Here is a 17,980-nt window from a genome sequence, read left to right as displayed (position 1 = left end):
TAGTGTTTTGTCATTTAGTTCCCTAGTAATGAATTTACCTTCTGTAATACGATGAGTTTACATCCTTGTAAGAATGTGTAGGGACTGTGGATATTTGCATCATATTAATGCTTAAAATATCAGAGAAGACTTTATTTGCTATTTTTTTCCAGTGAACCTGAAGTCACGTTTTAAATCACCTCACCCTTCCCTCCCCGTGTCGGCAACATGACTCTTTTCTGCCCAGCTCCTGCAGCATTAAAGGCTGCCAGTACATTTCAACAGTTGGACATTTTAAATATTTAAGGGAGAGATTGTAACTAATAGCTTTAACTTTAAAATGTCAAAGAGAACGTCTCACTTAAAAAGTAGACATTTGGCTGCTGCTGCTGTTTTTTCCTTGCAACTCATCCATCTTAACTGTCGCGTGGTCGAGTGAATTGATTGAATCTAATGTGTCGCAGATCACCGGCAGTGGAAAATGTTACTTATGCATGCAAAGCCTGTTTCTACAGGTAAACTCTGTGTGGTCAGCTCCTTACAGGCAATAGAGCTATGTTTAAAACGGTTAATATTTCCATTGATTAACAAGGGCACGTTTTTTAGTTTAATTTAAAAAAACACAAAACGAAATTGTGTCACTTGAAACGGTGTCAAAGGATGGTGGCGCCCTAATTAATGGTCATTCTAGCCCCAGCTTTGAGTTACACTGGAGCGGACTGTCAAACAGATAACCCTCTAAGAGGAATGTCACCTGCGTCAGTCCCAGAGATGCAGGCAGCGGCTCGTGCTTGTGGATTTATTCGTCCAATTCTCCAGGACTATTTGAACTGCTTTTAAGAATAAAGATGCCATTTTAATTTTTTTTAAATTGTGATTTGGAAACTTTTCTGTAGGATGGCCTCCTCAAATGGGAAAGGTGAAAAAGTGTCCAAATTTGAGACTTTAAAGCTTTTGGAGAAATGCAGCAAGGAAAGAGATGACGCCATGCACAGGGAGAGCGTTCTCAGAGAGAAGCTGCGACAGTACGAGTCAAGGATGCGTTCTACTGAGGCTGTGAAACAGAAACTGAAAACCTTGACCATGGACAACAAGGAGCTGAGGAAACAAGTCAAGGCTCTTCGAACTGAAATTGGACTTGAGTGCAGCCCCAAGTTCAATGGCAAGACCACGAAGGACATAATCAATGACTTGCACGAGAAGGAGCACGAGTGCAGTTCCTTGGTGGAGAAGGCCGGGAAGCTGAGCCTGACCATCGACGATTTGACATCAGAGCTGGCAAATACGGTCACCTCCAAAACTCTGCTGGAAGACCAAGTCCAGTCACTGCAGCAGAACCTCAAGGACATGACGAACAATCAGCGGCGCCTGCTGAAGTTGTGGGAAGACAAGAAGGTGCAGAGGGAGCAGCTGGCCCTGCCTGCGATCACGCACAAGCCCGGGCAGAAACCATTGATCCACAAAGCAATGCAAACCGACATGTCCGTCAGCTCATCCCAGAAGCTCCCGGTCAACGCTTTCGAGACCAAGCCGTTCTCTCGGGACAACGACAAAATGACTCTTTTGGATAAGCACCCTTTTCCGACTTATGGGAACGGCTATCATCACGACAAGAAAGCTTTCGTGTACGATGAAAAGAAAGGGATTCAGAACTGATCCGCCTCACACAGAACACTAACACTCTGCTTTTTAGAGATTTAAGCAAATAGATTAATAAAGAATTATCGGACAGGACAACAAAGACAATGAAAACATGTTTGACGGCTCCTGGTTCATCATGTTAAAATCGATCTTGTGACATTGTTGTATGAGTTGTTTTTAAATTCACTTCAGCTATTGCTTGCATGGGCCAAACAGTTTGAATCTACTATATTATCATTGCTATTATTATTATTATTATCATCGTTGTTGTTGAGCAGATTTTCAGTAAATTCATGTATGTGTGTGAAGCTGGCAACAGGCGGTAAGAAGGGCAGCTATGAACGTGGGTCCTTCGCAGGTCTTTTGAGTGCATGTGGCGCGATATGAGAAACGGAGCGGAGCCGCAGTTTGACAGCAGGAGAACCGGACTCAGTCAAATCCGCCGCTCGGCTCATTTATCAGTCCCAGAGACATGTTTTCTACGGAGCAGAGCTGCTGGTTCATCCGGAAGGTGAGTGCCGTGTCTCCGGGAAACATTTCCTCTCTGAGAAGTGGGGGAGAAGAAAACGTCTCGCTTGTGCTAGCTAAAGTAGCCTGTGTGTTTATGCTAGCGTAGCTAACAGGCTAACAGGTTAGTTTGAACGGAAACAGCTCAGTAATGTGTGTTTTTTGTATTTTTTAATAAACCACTTTATGCATAAGTGAGGTTTTATTGTGTGAAAAGTTGTTTCCCAGCCTGTTAAAGCTGCACTGCTCAGTTTGTGTTGCTTCATCAAACAATCACAACTTGCACACGAACACTTAATCTTTGTTTCCCTGGTCATGTTGATGTCTGAGATCTTTTGTGACTGAATAATCACATCCGTAGCCAAAGAAAACAGTTGTATCTGATGAATTTACGTGTTTGTCTAATTGTCCTGGTTTGGATGTTAGACTCGGATGATTTGCAGGTTTATTATAGAATTGTTGTTTGTAATTTATGACTCTTGATGACTGCATTGTTCTACCTGTTTTACCTATCACCAGTTTAAATGTATTTAAAATGGCAACTTTCAATATTCACTTTCTGATGATCAGTTTTAACATGACACTTATGTAAAAAATCTATATTTTCACACATCGGAATAATAAATGAACTCAACCTAGTTGTGTCTGTTAGTTTACTTGGGTTTTAAGAATGTAGAATGAAAGACAGTAACACGTTAAAAATAATGAATTGTTGTGTGGTTTTACAAAATGCAGTTACACTGAGAAACAGCTCCAACGACTCACATACATGTCAAAATAATCTAAATATACATAGACCAGATAAAAGTACTTTTAACACGTGTATATGATACATACAACCTTACAATAGGGCAACATCATGTATTTGTTTTGCTTTAGGTTTGTGAAGAATAGTTGATTAATAAAGAAACGCTAAATATTTTATTTTATTTCAAAGTAGTAACAGGTTTTAAACTAAACACTTTTTAACTAACTTATTAGCTTAATTTTACCACAATCAGCAGTCAGCACAGGTTCTGTTAAGATGATTCTTATGCTTGTATGCTTTGTTATGCATGATATTAACCGTCTACTCTGTCAAGGTGATTTGCTGGAGAGCTGCGGCCAGTATTGCTTGGGCTGTCCTGCTGTTGCCACCCACCACAGCGGTTTTTGTAATCCTCAGCAGGTTCAGTCTCCTCCATCCCATCCAAACGATATCAGGTCTGTCGGCACGTTCATTTAACAAGATCTGACCAAGAGCTGGTGTGTGAAACTGTGTGTGAAGCTTCTCTCTTTACCTGCAGAATGCTTCTCCCTACTCATGAGTGCAAGTGCCATCTTCTCCTTCCTCCTGCTGTGTGGAGTGATCCTCATGGTGGGCTTCTTGAACCTGGAGTATTATACAGGTGAGTGGCGTGAAAACAGACATCAGATGTCGGAGTTTCCTTGAGGATATTATAAATGTTCTTTTACAATTTACTTTTTTTTTTTTTAAATAGTCATGTTATACACAACTACAGTTAGTTAAGGTATCCCCACGATCTTCTAGAAATACTGTATTTATTTAGATTTTCCAATAAAGACAAATCAATCAACTATATCTATAAATCTGAATTTCTTTGCTGAGAATTCCAACCAAGTTCGGTTCCTCGTCACAATAATGTGCATTACTCTGATACAGTTTCTTTACAAGAAGTTGAAGTTTGTTTACATATTTTTTTTCTATTGAACTTAATAGTCCTTTTTTTGTTTCTCTTCAGTCATCCCAACCATCGCATGCTCAAAAATGGCCCTGCTGGGACAACTGCTTCACCCTCGTCAGATTGTAAACTCCCTGGCCCACTGCATCATGGGAATAGTTGTGGGCTGGTCTTGTGCTGTCACCATCGGTGGCAGATATGAGATGCTTGGTTACCCATGCACGCAGAGTGAAGGGTAGGCGGCCACCATATAAAACGATAACGTTGAGTTTAACGTACCTGAGCTAAGTTCTAACTGCCTCATTTTGTGTTCAACACTGACAGTTCCCCTCAGATGTGTCTGAATGAGTATCACCTCATCCTTCTGCTGGCTGGAGCCTTTGCTGGACTCTCTCACAGTCTATTGGGTGTGATCCACAACATGAACTATGTCTCCTTCCACACTGTTCAGGTGAGGGATATCTTCCTTTATTGAAACGGTAAGATGCAAAGTGACAGTTTGAATGTAGTAACATTATATTATTATTTTATAATAATCAACCCAAACACAAATCAGTGTCTTAGAGTTCCACTGTTGTTGTTGTTGTTGTTGTTGTTCATGTTCACCTTTTGTTATTTCCTCAGCAATACAAATACCTTCACTTCAAGGGATCGCTGCCTCTGGTGGTGAAATGCAGCGCCACTCAAGCACTTTACTCTGTCAGGAACTTCATTGTTGTGTATTTCTTTTTGGGTGAGTGACGTCTGTTTTCAAAGCAGTAACACAAAGCTACTTCGTCCTGCATCAAACTGCTCAATGAGTTCAAGCTTTCATAAAGTTACAGATAAAGGGAATAAAATATTTTAATTGAATAATAACAGGATACATTCCAAGAGTATGGATCTGCAAAACACTGAATCTTCATTTGAACAGGTCAGTCATTTAAATTTGAAAAATAGATTTAGATATATATACATATATGATACCACAAAAACATTCTCCAGACTGATGTAAAGAATTACATGGGTGTGTTTGTGTGCAACCTCCTCCTCCAGCTCCACCCACCCTCTTGACAGCATAGCAGGCCTGTTGGACCTCTCCCTGCTCTACCAACTGTGGCTCAGTGCCACCTTCCTCCTCTTTACATGGTACATCACACTGCTGCTCTTTAGGATCTTTGTCACTGAGGTATGTTTCTTTTATACATCCACTAAACTGATAAACACAAGTGTTGTGTGCATGTTGTGTGTATGTTATTGGTAAATGTCTAATCAGTAAAAAAAAGAGTCTTGAGAAGCCAAAAGTTATTAGAAAGGTTTCTTATCTACAGGTGTACAGTTTTCCAGTGCAGTCTTCTTTTACGGAAGATGCCCACCAGTGTCTACCCAAAGTTGTGACAGACAATCAGCCAATAATATTGAAGGTGGGTAAAACACACACACAGATTCTCTCAGGTTTACTCTTTGTGCTGTATTTACTGATTACTTAATGTGTGTTTTATCGCTTGTCCATCCCCAACTTTAGTTCCTAGCTCTGCAGGATTTGGCTCTGCTGTCTCAACACTCCCCATCACGGCGCTGTGAGGTCTTCAGTCTGAGTCAGCCAGGTCTGTTATATCATCTACGAAGACGTCCTAGTCTATACTGCTTCTTTTTCCCTGTGAAAAATATTTTCTGACACACTTCAGAGATTCAGATTGTATTTAGAAGTAGCCTGCAACAGAAGCTAACTGTATCCACTATGTATTTTCAATCGTCTTTCTCAGGTGGCCATCCTCACAACTGGAACGCCATCAGTCGGGAGTGTCTGTCACTGCTGGCTGATCTGACACAGAGGCTTGTTGCCTATCACGACAATGTGGCAACCAATGGCAGGGCCAAGTCACTGTCGACTGGTAGTGAGAGGAAGACTTCATCTGAGACATCAGGTGAGTGCCGGTTGATTTTTAATGAGCCTGATATAGTATTTGTATTTTACGTTGTAGTACAGCACCAGTACATTTATTGTAATGGCGTTTGTCTTGAATGCAAATTAGGAAATAGTCATAGACCATGTATTATCTTAAGGATTTTTTAAACCTAAAATATGTTTGAAAATTTAATCTAAATGATCTTTGTCATTTATTTCTCATACCAGTAACCTCAGGTACAGAGGAATTCATGTCCCCAAGGCCCAATCTGCTGATGAAAACCCCAGCTTCAGTCTTTGCCCGCTCCATTGTTGGAGGCCAGCAGAGTCCTCTGACGGCACCTTTCACTCCTGACCTGGACAGCCCCTTCGCCTCTCCGGCCCTGCGCCGCCTCACGGCTCCAGTAGAACAATGCTCGCCGTGGCACGGAACGGTGCAAAGCCCACACATCATGAGGAGGGGGCCAAAACTCTGGTCCACCTCCACAGGTGAGAGAAGCCTCATGGTCAGACCGCACAGAACATCATTGCATCAGTTTAGTAGAGGATGGATGGTTGACGGCTGTCTGATTCAAGCTTTTCGTTCTCACGTGTGGCTTAATCCTCTTTGTCGGTTTAGATTCACAGGTCAATGGCAGCCCCCCACCACCATCCCCGGCCTCAGTCCCCAGTCTCCAGCAGGAAACCTCTAAACCAAGTCTACTGACTCAGTTCCTCCAGAACAGAAGAGAACAGGTACTTCAGTCGTGTTTCAGATCAGTTTTATGATGTAATTGTTTGTGTGTCCAGCATTTGCTTCTGACATACAGCTTTTCACACTTAACATTTATCAACCCTGAGAGAGTCAAAAGACAGACCTCCATTTGACCCATATATTCTTTTCCTTGTTCATATGTGAACCACACTAATCCCCTTTTGTCCCAGTGGTGGACAGGCAGTGTGATAGACTGTTAATAAAGACGGACGACGTGTCTCCTCTTGTGTAAAAAAAAAAAAAAAAAAAAAAGCTGAAATACTTTTATGTATTTGATGTGTACTTGGATTTTATTTTTAAATAAAAGTTTATGACCTATACTGCAGCCAGCCATCAGGAGGCGATCCATAGGATTTGGCTTTACTGTTGGGGAGCTGTCATGTCGTCCATCTTTATTTACAGTCTGCAGCTTCAGAGACGAGACAGGGCTGTGACTCAACGATCACTATTTCGTGTGAAAATCCATGATTTGTGCTCCTTGTGTCGGCTTCTTCTGATACCAAAACAACTCTTCGCTTAATTGTCCCATTCAGGTTAAAAATTTCTTGGCAAAGCGGGTGCTGATTATGTATTTGTTTAACAAGGTAAGGATGAGTTGCATGTGCATGCTTTCTCTTGTAGGAGGAGCTTCTTGCAGAGTAGTTCTTGTTTTGCTTTTTCGTTTATCTGATTTTAACTCTTCCACCCGGCAGATTTCACCCATTTAATTCCTGGTTAGGCCTAATTGTCTCAGGCACTACTAATGTAGCTCTCTTTCACACATCAAGCTGTAACAACAAGCCTTACTAATTACTTTGAACGTAATATAAAAGTGGTGTTATGTGTTTTTCCTTAAATGTTGAGAAATCTTATTTTTGTGATTGCATGTTTTCCTTTATGTAGAAACTAGTGGGTGTGTCTGTTTTCTTCATGAGGTTTCTGTATGTTCCTTTAATCATGCATGTGTGTTGTAGTGTAGTCTCACTAAATCTTGTACAACTAGCACAGCACTCAGTAGAGCAAATACCTCCGCCAAGGCCCAGCAGCCTCCCTGTGAAGCCACAGTTAAATCCACTTGATCTAGATTTTTATTTGGATCTGCATCAACATTTATACACTCATAAAAATGTTGGCCCAATGTAAAAGAGTGAGACAAATTCAGCGATCAGCCCTTTTATTTAAGGGGCTCCTCCCTGACCAATAACACATCCTTCCACTAAATTTCACGGACATTCGTGCAGTAGGTTTTGTGTAATCAAACTGACGGGGGGTGAAAACATAACCACCTTGGCTGAGGTAACCAGTAACTTCCAGAGTCTGAATCTACAATCAGCAGTAAAAAACCTCTTGCTCACTAACCCTGTGTCTTGCAGCTTCCAGAGGCCTCCAGCCAGGCTCTCTTTGCTGACAGCCAGGCTCACATCTGGGCTTTAGAAGGTAGGACGAGCTTCTTTACTGCTGTCACCTGATGTGGACGCAGCTTTCAGACACACTCATTGCGTCCTTATATCCTCCTCCAGGACTGTCTTACCTTGTTCAAGCCTCCTTCTCAGAAGACCAGTTTGGGGTTGTACAGACCACGTTACCCAGCATTCTCAGCTGTATGCTGGTCCTGCAAGAGGTGAATTGGTTTCCCATGCTCCCACATGTAATTTAAATAATGTGCCTATGTGACAAATAACGCAAAGCAAAATGGTGACCCCCCTACTGACCAATTCAGTGTACTGCATACAAGCAAGCAAGCAATAAAAATGGCTCCTGACGCTGAGGCAACATGTTCAGGATGCACAAACAACACAGCTGTGTTACTGCAGCGTAGATGTAGGGGAAACAAATGGGTTTTTACTTGCTGAATTGTTTCCACACTGACAACCGTCCTCCTCCCCTCCAGGCTGTAGATCGTCACTTCAAGCTTCCTCACGCCTCCAGTAAACCCCTCAGGTCGACCAGCAGCATGGGAGACTCCAATTACAAAACACTGCGCTTCGCTCTCAGGGCCACACTCAAGACGGCCATCTACAGGATAACAACCACGTTTGGAGATCACTTAAAGTAAGGCCCGTTTTGAAAATTAGACTTTCTCCAATGGAATAAATGACGTGTATTCATTTCTCATTTATGTGTTAAATCCTCAGAGCTGTTCAGATGTCGGCTGAGCACCGGAAAAGACTGCAGCAGTTTCTGGAGTACAAAGAATAACACACCTGACACTTGTGGCTTCTGTGCCTTTGGATTCTTATCAGTGTGATGTGAACACATTGGTTTACATGAGATAACAAGCGAAAGCCCATGATAGTGCCTCTTTTAATATTTATGCACTATGTCCAGGAGGATTGTATTCGATACGCTAGCTCACGTCTTCTTCATACACGAGGATTCCAGAGTGTGAAAGACTCACCTCTTGTGTTTGGGATTATTGAAACCAGCCGACAGCACGGATCCGCAGCTCATCACAAAAGATGTTTCATTTGTACCGCAAAATAATATCACTGTTATGTTTGGTTGATCGGGATGAGTTGTAAATGGCTGTTTATTCCGCTTTATGGTTTCATACTTTAATGACATCTGCTTAAATTATATCCTTGTGATTTCCTTTAACATTTTGTATGGAACGAGATGAATGAGATCTCTTCCGTTCACAGGTGTCACACTTGTGTTTTGTCTGATCTGGTTTTGTTCTAGACTTCATCCAGGTGAATTGTGTTCATCAGTCCAGGTTGTGAATCTAGGAAATGCACCACAATTCAATTTTCGTGTTTGTCGGTTTTGAGTCAGTTATTGTGTGTTTGGTTGTGACTGGTTACAGTTGTGGGTCACTACCAACACGAGTTTGAGTTTTCACTCAGAGACTTGTTGAATAAAAACTTCATAAGAAGATCATGTGTTGAAAATATTATTATTAACTATGTCTCCATGTTACTGACTGAAATCTATGAGTGTCCAATTGGGTGTGCGGCCTGATTGATTTAAAGGGGACTGTGCTCCAATGAGATTTTTTAACTTTTAATCAATCCTTAAAAAAACAGTTAATATCCATTAGTTTGACTTCAAACCCTGCAAACATTTGAAAATTGATAATAGAACAGGAACTCTCGTAAACAAGTGCAGTGAAATACAAAGAACGAGACCACGAGACGACTGGGACATCAAGAGCACTGTCTTTTTGTTTATTGCACGAATCGTACATATTTCCAACTGAACTGGTAGAATGCAACATTAGGCAGTGGTGGAAAAAAATGTCCATCAAAAGCCTCATTATGTATACAAGATGCCAAAAATCGAAAATAGCCTGTGGGAAAATTCTGGATGGAATTGTCTCAAATGATGGATCAAGATATAGAAAGGAAAATACTGTTTTTTTGGGGGGGGGGGGGGGAGAAAGAGAATCAAAACTTCAATACTAGAAATGACAATGACTGTTCATCAACAGACGAGGATTCGTTAAGGGAAAACACGGTGCCTCAAGTCTTTTTGTTTTCTCTGGAATTTAAAAGTACTTTGTCCTCATAAAGAATATAAACCTCTGCATCAATACCAATCAAATGTTTCAACTTTTGTTTTCTTCTTTGAAGTCAAACAGCATTTGCTAAAGTATTTTTTTTTTTTTTACAGTTTTAATATATATTTATATATGTACATATAAATTCAACTAACTAGAGTTCTCATAGAAAATGAGAAAAGCTGGACTTTATCGCTCTCACACAACAAATGACTGGCAAGCATATCGACCCTGCCGACCCCTGTCCCCCTCTCTGAGCCGACGGTAATAACGCCACAGATTGAAGTTTCCACTGAAAAAATATCACTCTGCAATTGATCGGAGACGTTTCCCACCGCAGCCGGATTTTAAAGAGTGAATTTTCACTCGTAAGCAGCTTTTCAATTGCGATTGATCCAGGTCGGCCCAAACCCAGTCCTTGATTTCCACATGCTGAACGCCGCTGTCACGCTCGGTGAGAGAGTTGAATTTCCTGTCAAACACGGGTGTCGGGATGGAGAGTGAGTGGGGGTGAAGAAGGAAGGATGAGGAGGCAAGGCTGGTGGAAGCAAAAAGGAAACCTCTTCCTCAATCAACAAATGCAGAAGTGCAAAATACCCCCTCGAAAATAAAATAAACTACACTGTGAATTTTCAAATGAGGTACAGACAACAGCCCTCGCACCTCTCCAAAGAAATTAAACCCTCAGTGCATGTTTTGTCAACGTCTCAAACTAAAGCATCCCTGATTCAAAGTGCAGTCAGTAGTGAGAGGAGGGGGGGGGGGGGGCAACAAGGGGCAATGGAGTGAGGAAGGGAAAGGGCAGCTGAGGGCGGTGTGTAGGGTGATGCAGCATGTAGGGTGATTAAGTCGTCCTCTGGGAGCAAACGTGGGACAAATGCAATTAATTGCTCAAGCTCCCGGCCAGAAATCAGTACGAGCCAAGGGTGCTGCAGTGAGGGCCACTGGGGGGGGGGGGGGTTCCCTCTCTCAAAGTTCAAACTTTAAAGGAAGTCACATTTCGGGGATGGTTGGAGGGTGCGAGTCTACACTCTTCCTCCATGCAGAATCCCTCTTCATCAACACTGAAAGCAAAGAAAAACACTAAGAGAGGAGGGATTGTGTGCTGGTGATGTGTGGCTTACTAGCAGGTGCGTGACGTTGGAGGTGCTCGCTGCCAAACACGCACGGTACAAAGTTCTGGGGCTGAGAGGAGCATATTGATGATGTATGGACGAGCCGGGGCTTCCGAGTGGTTTATAGGGACGTGAGCAATCACTAAAGCTCTTCGTTACAATTCTCAAAGACGAGGATTCAGGAAGTGTGTATGCAGACCGAGGTCGCCGTGTGCACACTCTGAACTGCTGGGAAACCAGGCGTCAACATCTGTCACTGCTTCGACAGCATATTTAGGTAAATGTATGTGTTTGTCTGTGTGAGAGTGTGTAAAACAAAAACACCCAAAGTCTGTGGCTCTGTGGCTCGTCAGTGTTTGAGTGTGCCAGTGTGTCAATAGTGCTTGCCTATGTGCATCAATTCAAGGGCAATAAAGTGTGTGTGTGTGTGTGTGTGTGTGTGTGTGTGTGTGTGTGTGTGTGTGTGTGTGTGTGTGTGTGTGTGTGTGTGTGTGTGTGTGTGTGTGTGTGTGTGTGTGTGTGTGTGTGTGTGTGTGTGTGTGTGTGTGTGTGTGTGTGTGGCTCAGGAGGACATGCACTGGACATGGTCTGGACCTCCCTCCTCTTCATCAGAGGAATCTGGAGAGCTCCAGGACTCGTCTGAGTCTGGGTCTGCCCCCTCACGACGAGCCTAGATCACGGCAAAGAGGAAGAGTGAATATCACAAATGTTAGAGCTCATTCATGGTCAACATTAGATGAGGAAACAGGCGAAGCCGTTTGTCCGTCCTCTGTGTTCCCTTTGTCTGTGCACACGTTCATTTTGTCTTCTCAAGCTTATGGACAAGGACAATGGTGGAACTTTTTGAGTGGAGATCTTACAAATTGGAAACAAACTACAGGAATCTATATGATGACTATTTATCTATATCTCCTTCATGTCTACATGCTTGTTGTTGTCATAGACTCTCCACTTGGTGCTGCCCTCTAGTGGATGTACTGCTTAACAACCATGATAATGTACAGGACACAGACGTAGGTGGACAGTTATGGTCATTTGAAACAGATGGATCTCATTTTGTACCTAAACAAAATTTGAGGAGACGAATCTGTTCTTGAATAATCCAGAATCAAATAAATCTGATGTCTGCAGGGTTTAACAACAACAAGGGGCTGCATGTTATATATTTTCATCATCTAAGTTCCACAAACAAAACGTAATCTGACTGTGTATCTGTGCAGCCACTCAGTTTCCAGTTTCAGAGATTTTGTCTTAAATTGGAGAGTGATTCAGTCAAGATCAATATTTTTGTTATTCAGTTATGGATTTATTTAAGTTAGGGGACAGGCAAAAAGAAAAACTAAATAAATCATGATGGCACAGGTCAGAAATAAAGCTGTAAAATCTTCGAAAGCTCAAAAACACTATATCTCCCATAATGCAACTAATGGGATCCCTTTGATAGACCCTGCCTTGGACATTTCATCTCCACAACCCAAGACATAATTCATGTTTCCAGATTTTGCTGCAGTATTTGAGAGCTCACCCTCGTGGGCCGTCTGTTCCTCATGTGTCTCATTAGGAACCACAGCAGCTGGGTGTCGTACTGGTCGCCGTGGCGCACGCTGTCTTCATCGCGCTCCCGCTTGTTTTTTTTCATCACCTAAAACACAACGAATCCTTGATTAGAGGTGTTTCAATGTCATAAACAAGACTCTGTATTAGATATTAACGATTATATGTAAACATGTTACAATTAAGTCACTCAAACTGGAATAAGTATCTGTCTGATATCAAAGACAACACTGAAGAGAAGAGAAGAAGATACCTCCTTTAGACCCTTGAGTCCGGTGGGACTTTCGGCAGTGGGGGCCCACAGTTTGATGTCGTGGTCCAACCCACTGGTAGCCATGCCAGGCAAATGGGGATGAGGCTCCAAACAGTTCACCTGTGTTTGTTGAGGGGAGAGAGAAGGACCGAGGGTTGTCTGTGAAGATGAAGCTTTTGCCAAAATTATATTTGACTCCAACAAATATGTATTCCAATATTATTTTTGACTGACCACTCCCCCTCGGTCTCCCTCCATGAACTGGACGATCCGTGCAGAGTTCTTGTCCCACAGGTAGATGTGTCCGCAGTCGCTGCCACTGACCACAAACTCGCTGCACGGCCCGTAGAAGTTTACCCCCTTCACTGTTGTGAACAAGTGATGATGAGAGAGGGTCATGCAAGAAGAATAACGTCCAACAGACAAATGTTTGTGAAATTCTACTACATCAGATAAATTTGATTTTTACTCGCGTGGCTGATAACTAATGTGTCAGATTTATCACTGTGAGGCTGAAACTAAATGTAATGAACACCTGTGGCGTTGTTGCGGTGTCCCTTGTATCTCCTGCGATAGTCGGCCCCGTCGCTGTGGTTGGAGTCAAACAGGTAGATGTCCTCATCGTTGTAACTGGCCAGGAGCTCTAGACACAGACAAGGATAAACAGTTGTTTCATTCATTTATTCTAATGTCATAAAAGCAGGTTGGATTCTGATTTAAAAAAAAACAACATTCAGACATATTTATGTAGCTGAGATCTTTGTTCCTTTTGTTTTTCCAAGAGCAGGTTGAACTGTTTTATCTTGATAGGTCGTTCTAGCAGGCATCGAGTACAGGCCTTGTTAATTTAAATAAACAAGATAAGATATGCTCATAACTGAATAATGTTTTCATTGTGCAGGTGATTTACCTGTGCCATCATGACTGTACACAAGGCAGGTTATGTTGGTTTTGGACTCACTGGAAACCAAATGTGAAGGGCAAAACTTTTTCAGTACGCCATTGTTATCGTTCTCATTAATCTTCCTCTGGTCATAGATCCTACAGAGAGCGAGAAGATGAGGAAGTGAAAAAAAGAGTCAAGTATTAAAGACAGTAAATAACAATATTAAAAAAGTTCTATTAATTGCAACCCATTTGTATAATAATTCAAATGAGTAGCATTAAAACGAGACGCTGGTTCCTACCTGACGTACTGATCTCTCCCGCCCACAGCAAACTGTTGTGTCTTTGCTGGGTTGACGTAGATGGTGTACAGCCCAACTTTTTTATCACCCTCCTTTACAACTGCCAGTTTACTGCCAAACAAAATGAAAGTAGGTATGAGCGATAGCGAAAGAACGAAATCTCAGAAATCAAGACGACATAGTTTAGAAAATAGAGGAAACCTGACAAAGAGGAAGATGTTCAGAGGGGCATGTTCACTGACTAAAAGACAGAATATTAACAACACCACAAAGTAAGTTTTATTAAAACTCAGAATTGTCAACATTAATAATTCAAAGCTAAACTAAATTGTTTTTTGCCTCAGAGTTGCTCAATTGTAACTTAATTATGCCATTTTGTCCACCTACTAAACACTATGTACATTTTCACTCTTTGGGGTCTACGAACTTTTAACTTGGTAAACTTTAATATTGGCATCACTCACTTGGCAGGTCGGTCTAGACGCAGGTCAATTCCAAACACCACAGCGTCCTCTCCAGCAGACAGAAACGAGCAGGGCGAATCGGGCTCGAGGGCCAGCTGAAATTAAAATACACATGAGTCTGAGAATGTACTTCATTAACAGGCCAACAGAGTATATGTATAAACAATTTAATTCACACATGCAGCACTAAGACTCACCTTGTGTGCTGCCCCTTTGTGCTGTGCCACTCGTTTGGTGTTCTTGCAGCGCTGCGTGGCAGAGAGCTCCGCCACTCTGATCTGACCGTCTCGAGCACACATGGCCAACGTGGAGTCTCCGCTGTGAGGCAGGAACTTCGCCTGTGTACATTAAGGCAGGGAGAAGACCACGATACACTTTGTTAAGTCACTCAGTCATCACAATCTGTGTCTCATCATGTAGTGCTGACAATATGAGATAATTAATAACCCTTGTTGTTTAATTCACATTTAACCCTCCTCTGTGGAAATAATCTACCCCTGCATTGTAGTCTTCATTTCTGCTCTCTAGAGCTTTTAGTTCATTAATTCATTACTTTATTACCAGAAAATTCAGCAAGTGTCCAGGTTTGATAATCCATAAATGATTTACACAATTTATCGAAGAAAATGCTGAACTGAAATGTTTGTCAAGCGAGATTTGACTGACTAATTGATTGCAAGATGAATTTGTTGATTTCCCTGACCTGAAAGACGTTGCTCTTGTGCCCACTGTCAAACTCCAGCTCAGCGTGGCGGATGGCCCAGTTCCAGATCACAACTCGCAGATCATCGCTGCCTGATGCCAGGCGAGTGCCTGAGGGGTTGAAGTGCAATGTGTTGACGCAGCCCGTGTGCTTCTCCAGGCGGCCCTGGAGCTCCAGCCTCTGCACGAGGCCTCGGGCTGCACACACACGCCTCACAAACTGGTGCGAGTCCCTGCCGATCTCCCTGGAGCGCAGTGAGGGCACAGAACGCCATATAGGCCCACGAAGTTCACAGAGCTCTGCTCCCAACCATGCTTCCATGGCCTCATCATCATCGTCGTCGTCATCATCTTTCTGTTCTTCTTCATCTTCATCCTCGTCGTCATCCTCGTCCGAGCTGGAGGAATGGTTGGTGCCACCGCCGGGTCTATTCCTCTTTCTTGCTGCCCTTTTACGGCCATCTTTGTCCTTTGCCCTCTCTTGTCTGCCTCCCTCACTCTCTCTTTCACCATCCTCAGTCAGGGAGTAGAGGCCACTGCCATCCATGCTGTCTGTGTCTTCCTCTTCCTCCTCGCCATTTGTGCCTGTCTCTCCTTCCACACCGGGCATCGGCTTGTCTCCAGACACCTCACCTGTTTCTTTGGGAGCTACCGAAATAGGGAAAACCAGAGCCAAAGAGAATGAGGTCAGGACAACACTGTCTCATTGGGAGATTCAACAAAATGTCCTGCAAAAATTCTACCTTTAAGTGCACCAATATTACTCCAACAATGTTAGGAATAGGATAAGACAAGCTAAGATAAGATAATCCATTACGAGTCCTACTATGAGGAAATGAGCCATGCTATGTCACAGCAGCAAAAAGGATAGTAGAGATAAAAACGAACAATAAAAAGGTAAAACAGGGACATATGCAATATAAAAACACAAATGATAAATTTACACAATGTAAACAGTATATTTCCAGGGTTAGAAGGATTGCACATGTAAGATATAAGTTACTGGAATTATACACATAGAAGATGAGTATTGCACAGTTAAATGTTTAGGACTAGATGGTGAATATCCCTTGAATAAACGAAGTTCACCTGAATGAGGATCCTAGATGTAAATAAATATGCCTTCTATGCACTTATAAACATAATCAATCAAATGATCTACTATAGGGCAGCAGGAGCCTTCAGGAGTGGACGTTACCATCTTGAGAAGAAGACTGTGCTTGTCCTTCATTGCTTCCAGAGGCATCTCCCTCCTTGTGTTGATCTTCTCCGGGCTCCTTTTCATCAGAGGAACCTGCTGCGAGCGAAACACAACGAGCTGAGTTCAACATTACGCGAGGAAAAGCAAACACACCAACACAAAGACACAGCGCAGTTTTCCTCCCGGGGGAGCAGCGCTGATCCTTTACCGTTCAACGCACTGGATTTGCCGTCAGCCTCGGCCATTCTGTCCCCTTGGTCCTGCGTCGACCCGAGGCAGCACCTTTGAGTGTCACACACAAACACAACACGCTCCTTAAGTTGCTCAGATAAAACACGTGAGTAATTTGAGATCACTGCTTTGCACCCGCTGTCAACAACAACAACAACAACAACAACAGTGTGCTGAGGTTAGCACACTAGCGTCCAGGCTAAAGTTCCTAGCTGCACTCAACGACGTTGACAAACTTGCTAGCTTGCTCACGGGCCCGTTTTAAAAATCCCCGATGTGCTTTGAGGTTTATCACCCAGGCGCCTCCACGATCAACGGGGGCTAATGCTAACTGGCATCGCCGAGGCTAACACATATCGCCCGCTGTCAGTTCCGCTTGACAACCGAACAGCTGCTCGCGGGGAAGCTAGCGCGGCTAACTAGCGCGGCTAACGTTACCTCCACTCGAAGGCCCGACGAGGCGCACTTGTGAGTTATTCGTCCTTAAGTCTCTCCTGCAGATGTTGCGTCTCCAGCTCACCGCCCGGCGGCTCGGCTAGGGCCCTCTGCTGGGGTTGGCGTCGCGGTGAACACACGACATGAGGCCCGAAGGTTTCGGCGTTGAGGCCGCACAAGCTCCACCGCTCTCTGTTTATGTTTTGACGCTTCACTTTCTTTATTCGCGCTTCCACTTCCGGTGTCGCGTCGCTTTTCTTTCCACCGGAAGTTGACAGAGGCTACATGCTAACGATGCTAACACCAACAAGTAGCCTCTTACTGCTGCTGCAGTGAAAGGTTCAGTGTGTCACATTTAGTGAGAGGGATTTATTTGCAGAAATTAAATATAGAATGATCCTAGTGACGTTTTCACTTATGTGTTTAATCTAAATTGTACAAATGGTTGTTTTCTTTACCCTAGAATGGGACCTTTGTATTTAAATACTTTATATTTACATCTTAAAGGTCCAGTGTGTAAGTTTTGGTGCAAAGGAACAGACATTTAATGTAGAATAACCCTCATGAAGTTTTCACAAGTTTGTTTCATCTAAACCGATGAATTGTAGTTTTCTTTACCCCAGAAAAGGCCTTTTATATTTAAATACTTTATATTTAAATCGAGGGGACCCTCTGTACGGAGGCCGCCATGTTTTGGCAAGCTCAGGGCCTGCTCCGAGAGAGATGCTTTTAAATATGAGAGGATTTGTACAGACACTTATAACTTTAAAATGCCAAACAATCAGCAGTAGCATACATGTGTGTTTACCTGCTAATTATTACAAAATATATGCAAAATCACCAGTTTCTCACTTTGTTCACTTCTGTGAAACTGACACATGTTCTATGTTTTCATTATTTGTAACTAAC

General features: G+C 42.8%; 3 protein-coding genes across 7 annotated transcripts; 2 read left to right on the top strand and 1 right to left on the bottom strand.

Annotated features, from left to right (window-relative positions):
• The first annotated feature begins 745 nt into the window (after positions 1 to 745).
• LOC109638993 (centromere-associated protein E) lies at positions 746 to 1,764 on the top strand. Its single transcript, XM_020102233.2, has one exon. The coding sequence runs from the start codon at positions 877 to 879 to the stop codon at positions 1,633 to 1,635; it is 759 nt and encodes a 252-aa protein (XP_019957792.1). The 5' UTR covers positions 746 to 876; the 3' UTR covers positions 1,636 to 1,764.
• A 194-nt stretch (positions 1,765 to 1,958) lies between these two features.
• Positions 1,959 to 9,305, top strand: ndc1 (NDC1 transmembrane nucleoporin). 2 transcript variants are annotated; one of them, XM_020113517.2, is made up of 18 exons: positions 1,959 to 2,131; positions 3,210 to 3,330; positions 3,414 to 3,515; positions 3,870 to 4,044; positions 4,134 to 4,260; positions 4,434 to 4,542; positions 4,671 to 4,722; positions 4,845 to 4,977; positions 5,120 to 5,212; positions 5,314 to 5,395; positions 5,555 to 5,716; positions 5,926 to 6,186; positions 6,317 to 6,432; positions 6,985 to 7,035; positions 7,804 to 7,867; positions 7,951 to 8,051; positions 8,322 to 8,482; positions 8,566 to 9,305. In XM_020113517.2, the coding sequence occupies exons 1-18, from the start codon at positions 2,093 to 2,095 to the stop codon at positions 8,627 to 8,629; spliced, it is 2,013 nt and encodes a 670-aa protein (XP_019969076.1). In that variant the 5' UTR covers positions 1,959 to 2,092; the 3' UTR covers positions 8,630 to 9,305. The 2 variants fall into 2 exon arrangements, with proteins under 2 accessions (XP_019969076.1, XP_069367942.1); XM_069511841.1 differs by lacking the exon at positions 6,985 to 7,035.
• A 264-nt stretch (positions 9,306 to 9,569) lies between these two features.
• Positions 9,570 to 17,322, bottom strand: dcaf8 (DDB1 and CUL4 associated factor 8). Of its 4 annotated transcripts, none has more exons than XM_020109323.2 (13): positions 17,075 to 17,322; positions 16,626 to 16,687; positions 16,403 to 16,498; positions 15,206 to 15,852; positions 14,700 to 14,840; positions 14,503 to 14,597; positions 14,039 to 14,149; positions 13,762 to 13,892; positions 13,387 to 13,494; positions 13,086 to 13,216; positions 12,852 to 12,971; positions 12,570 to 12,686; positions 9,570 to 11,714 (listed from the first exon to the last, which is right to left on the bottom strand). In XM_020109323.2, exons 2-13 carry the CDS (start codon positions 16,648 to 16,650, stop codon positions 11,607 to 11,609), a joined length of 1,830 nt encoding a protein of 609 aa, XP_019964882.1. In that variant the 5' UTR covers positions 16,651 to 16,687; positions 17,075 to 17,322; the 3' UTR covers positions 9,570 to 11,606. The 4 variants fall into 4 exon arrangements, with proteins under 4 accessions (XP_019964882.1, XP_019964859.1, XP_019964868.1 ...); XM_020109300.2 differs by having other exon boundaries at positions 16,403 to 16,501; positions 16,614 to 16,687; positions 17,075 to 17,314; XM_020109309.2 differs by having other exon boundaries at positions 16,614 to 16,687; positions 17,075 to 17,314.
• Between the last annotated feature and the right edge of the window lie 658 nt (positions 17,323 to 17,980).

The sequence above is a fragment of the Paralichthys olivaceus genome, chromosome 16 (genome assembly GCF_024713975.1).
Source record: "Paralichthys olivaceus isolate ysfri-2021 chromosome 16, ASM2471397v2, whole genome shotgun sequence".
NCBI lineage: Eukaryota > Metazoa > Chordata > Actinopteri > Pleuronectiformes > Paralichthyidae > Paralichthys > Paralichthys olivaceus.
The sequence above is the reverse complement of the archived record's forward strand: the minus strand, read 5'-3'. Positions and strand labels throughout refer to the sequence as shown.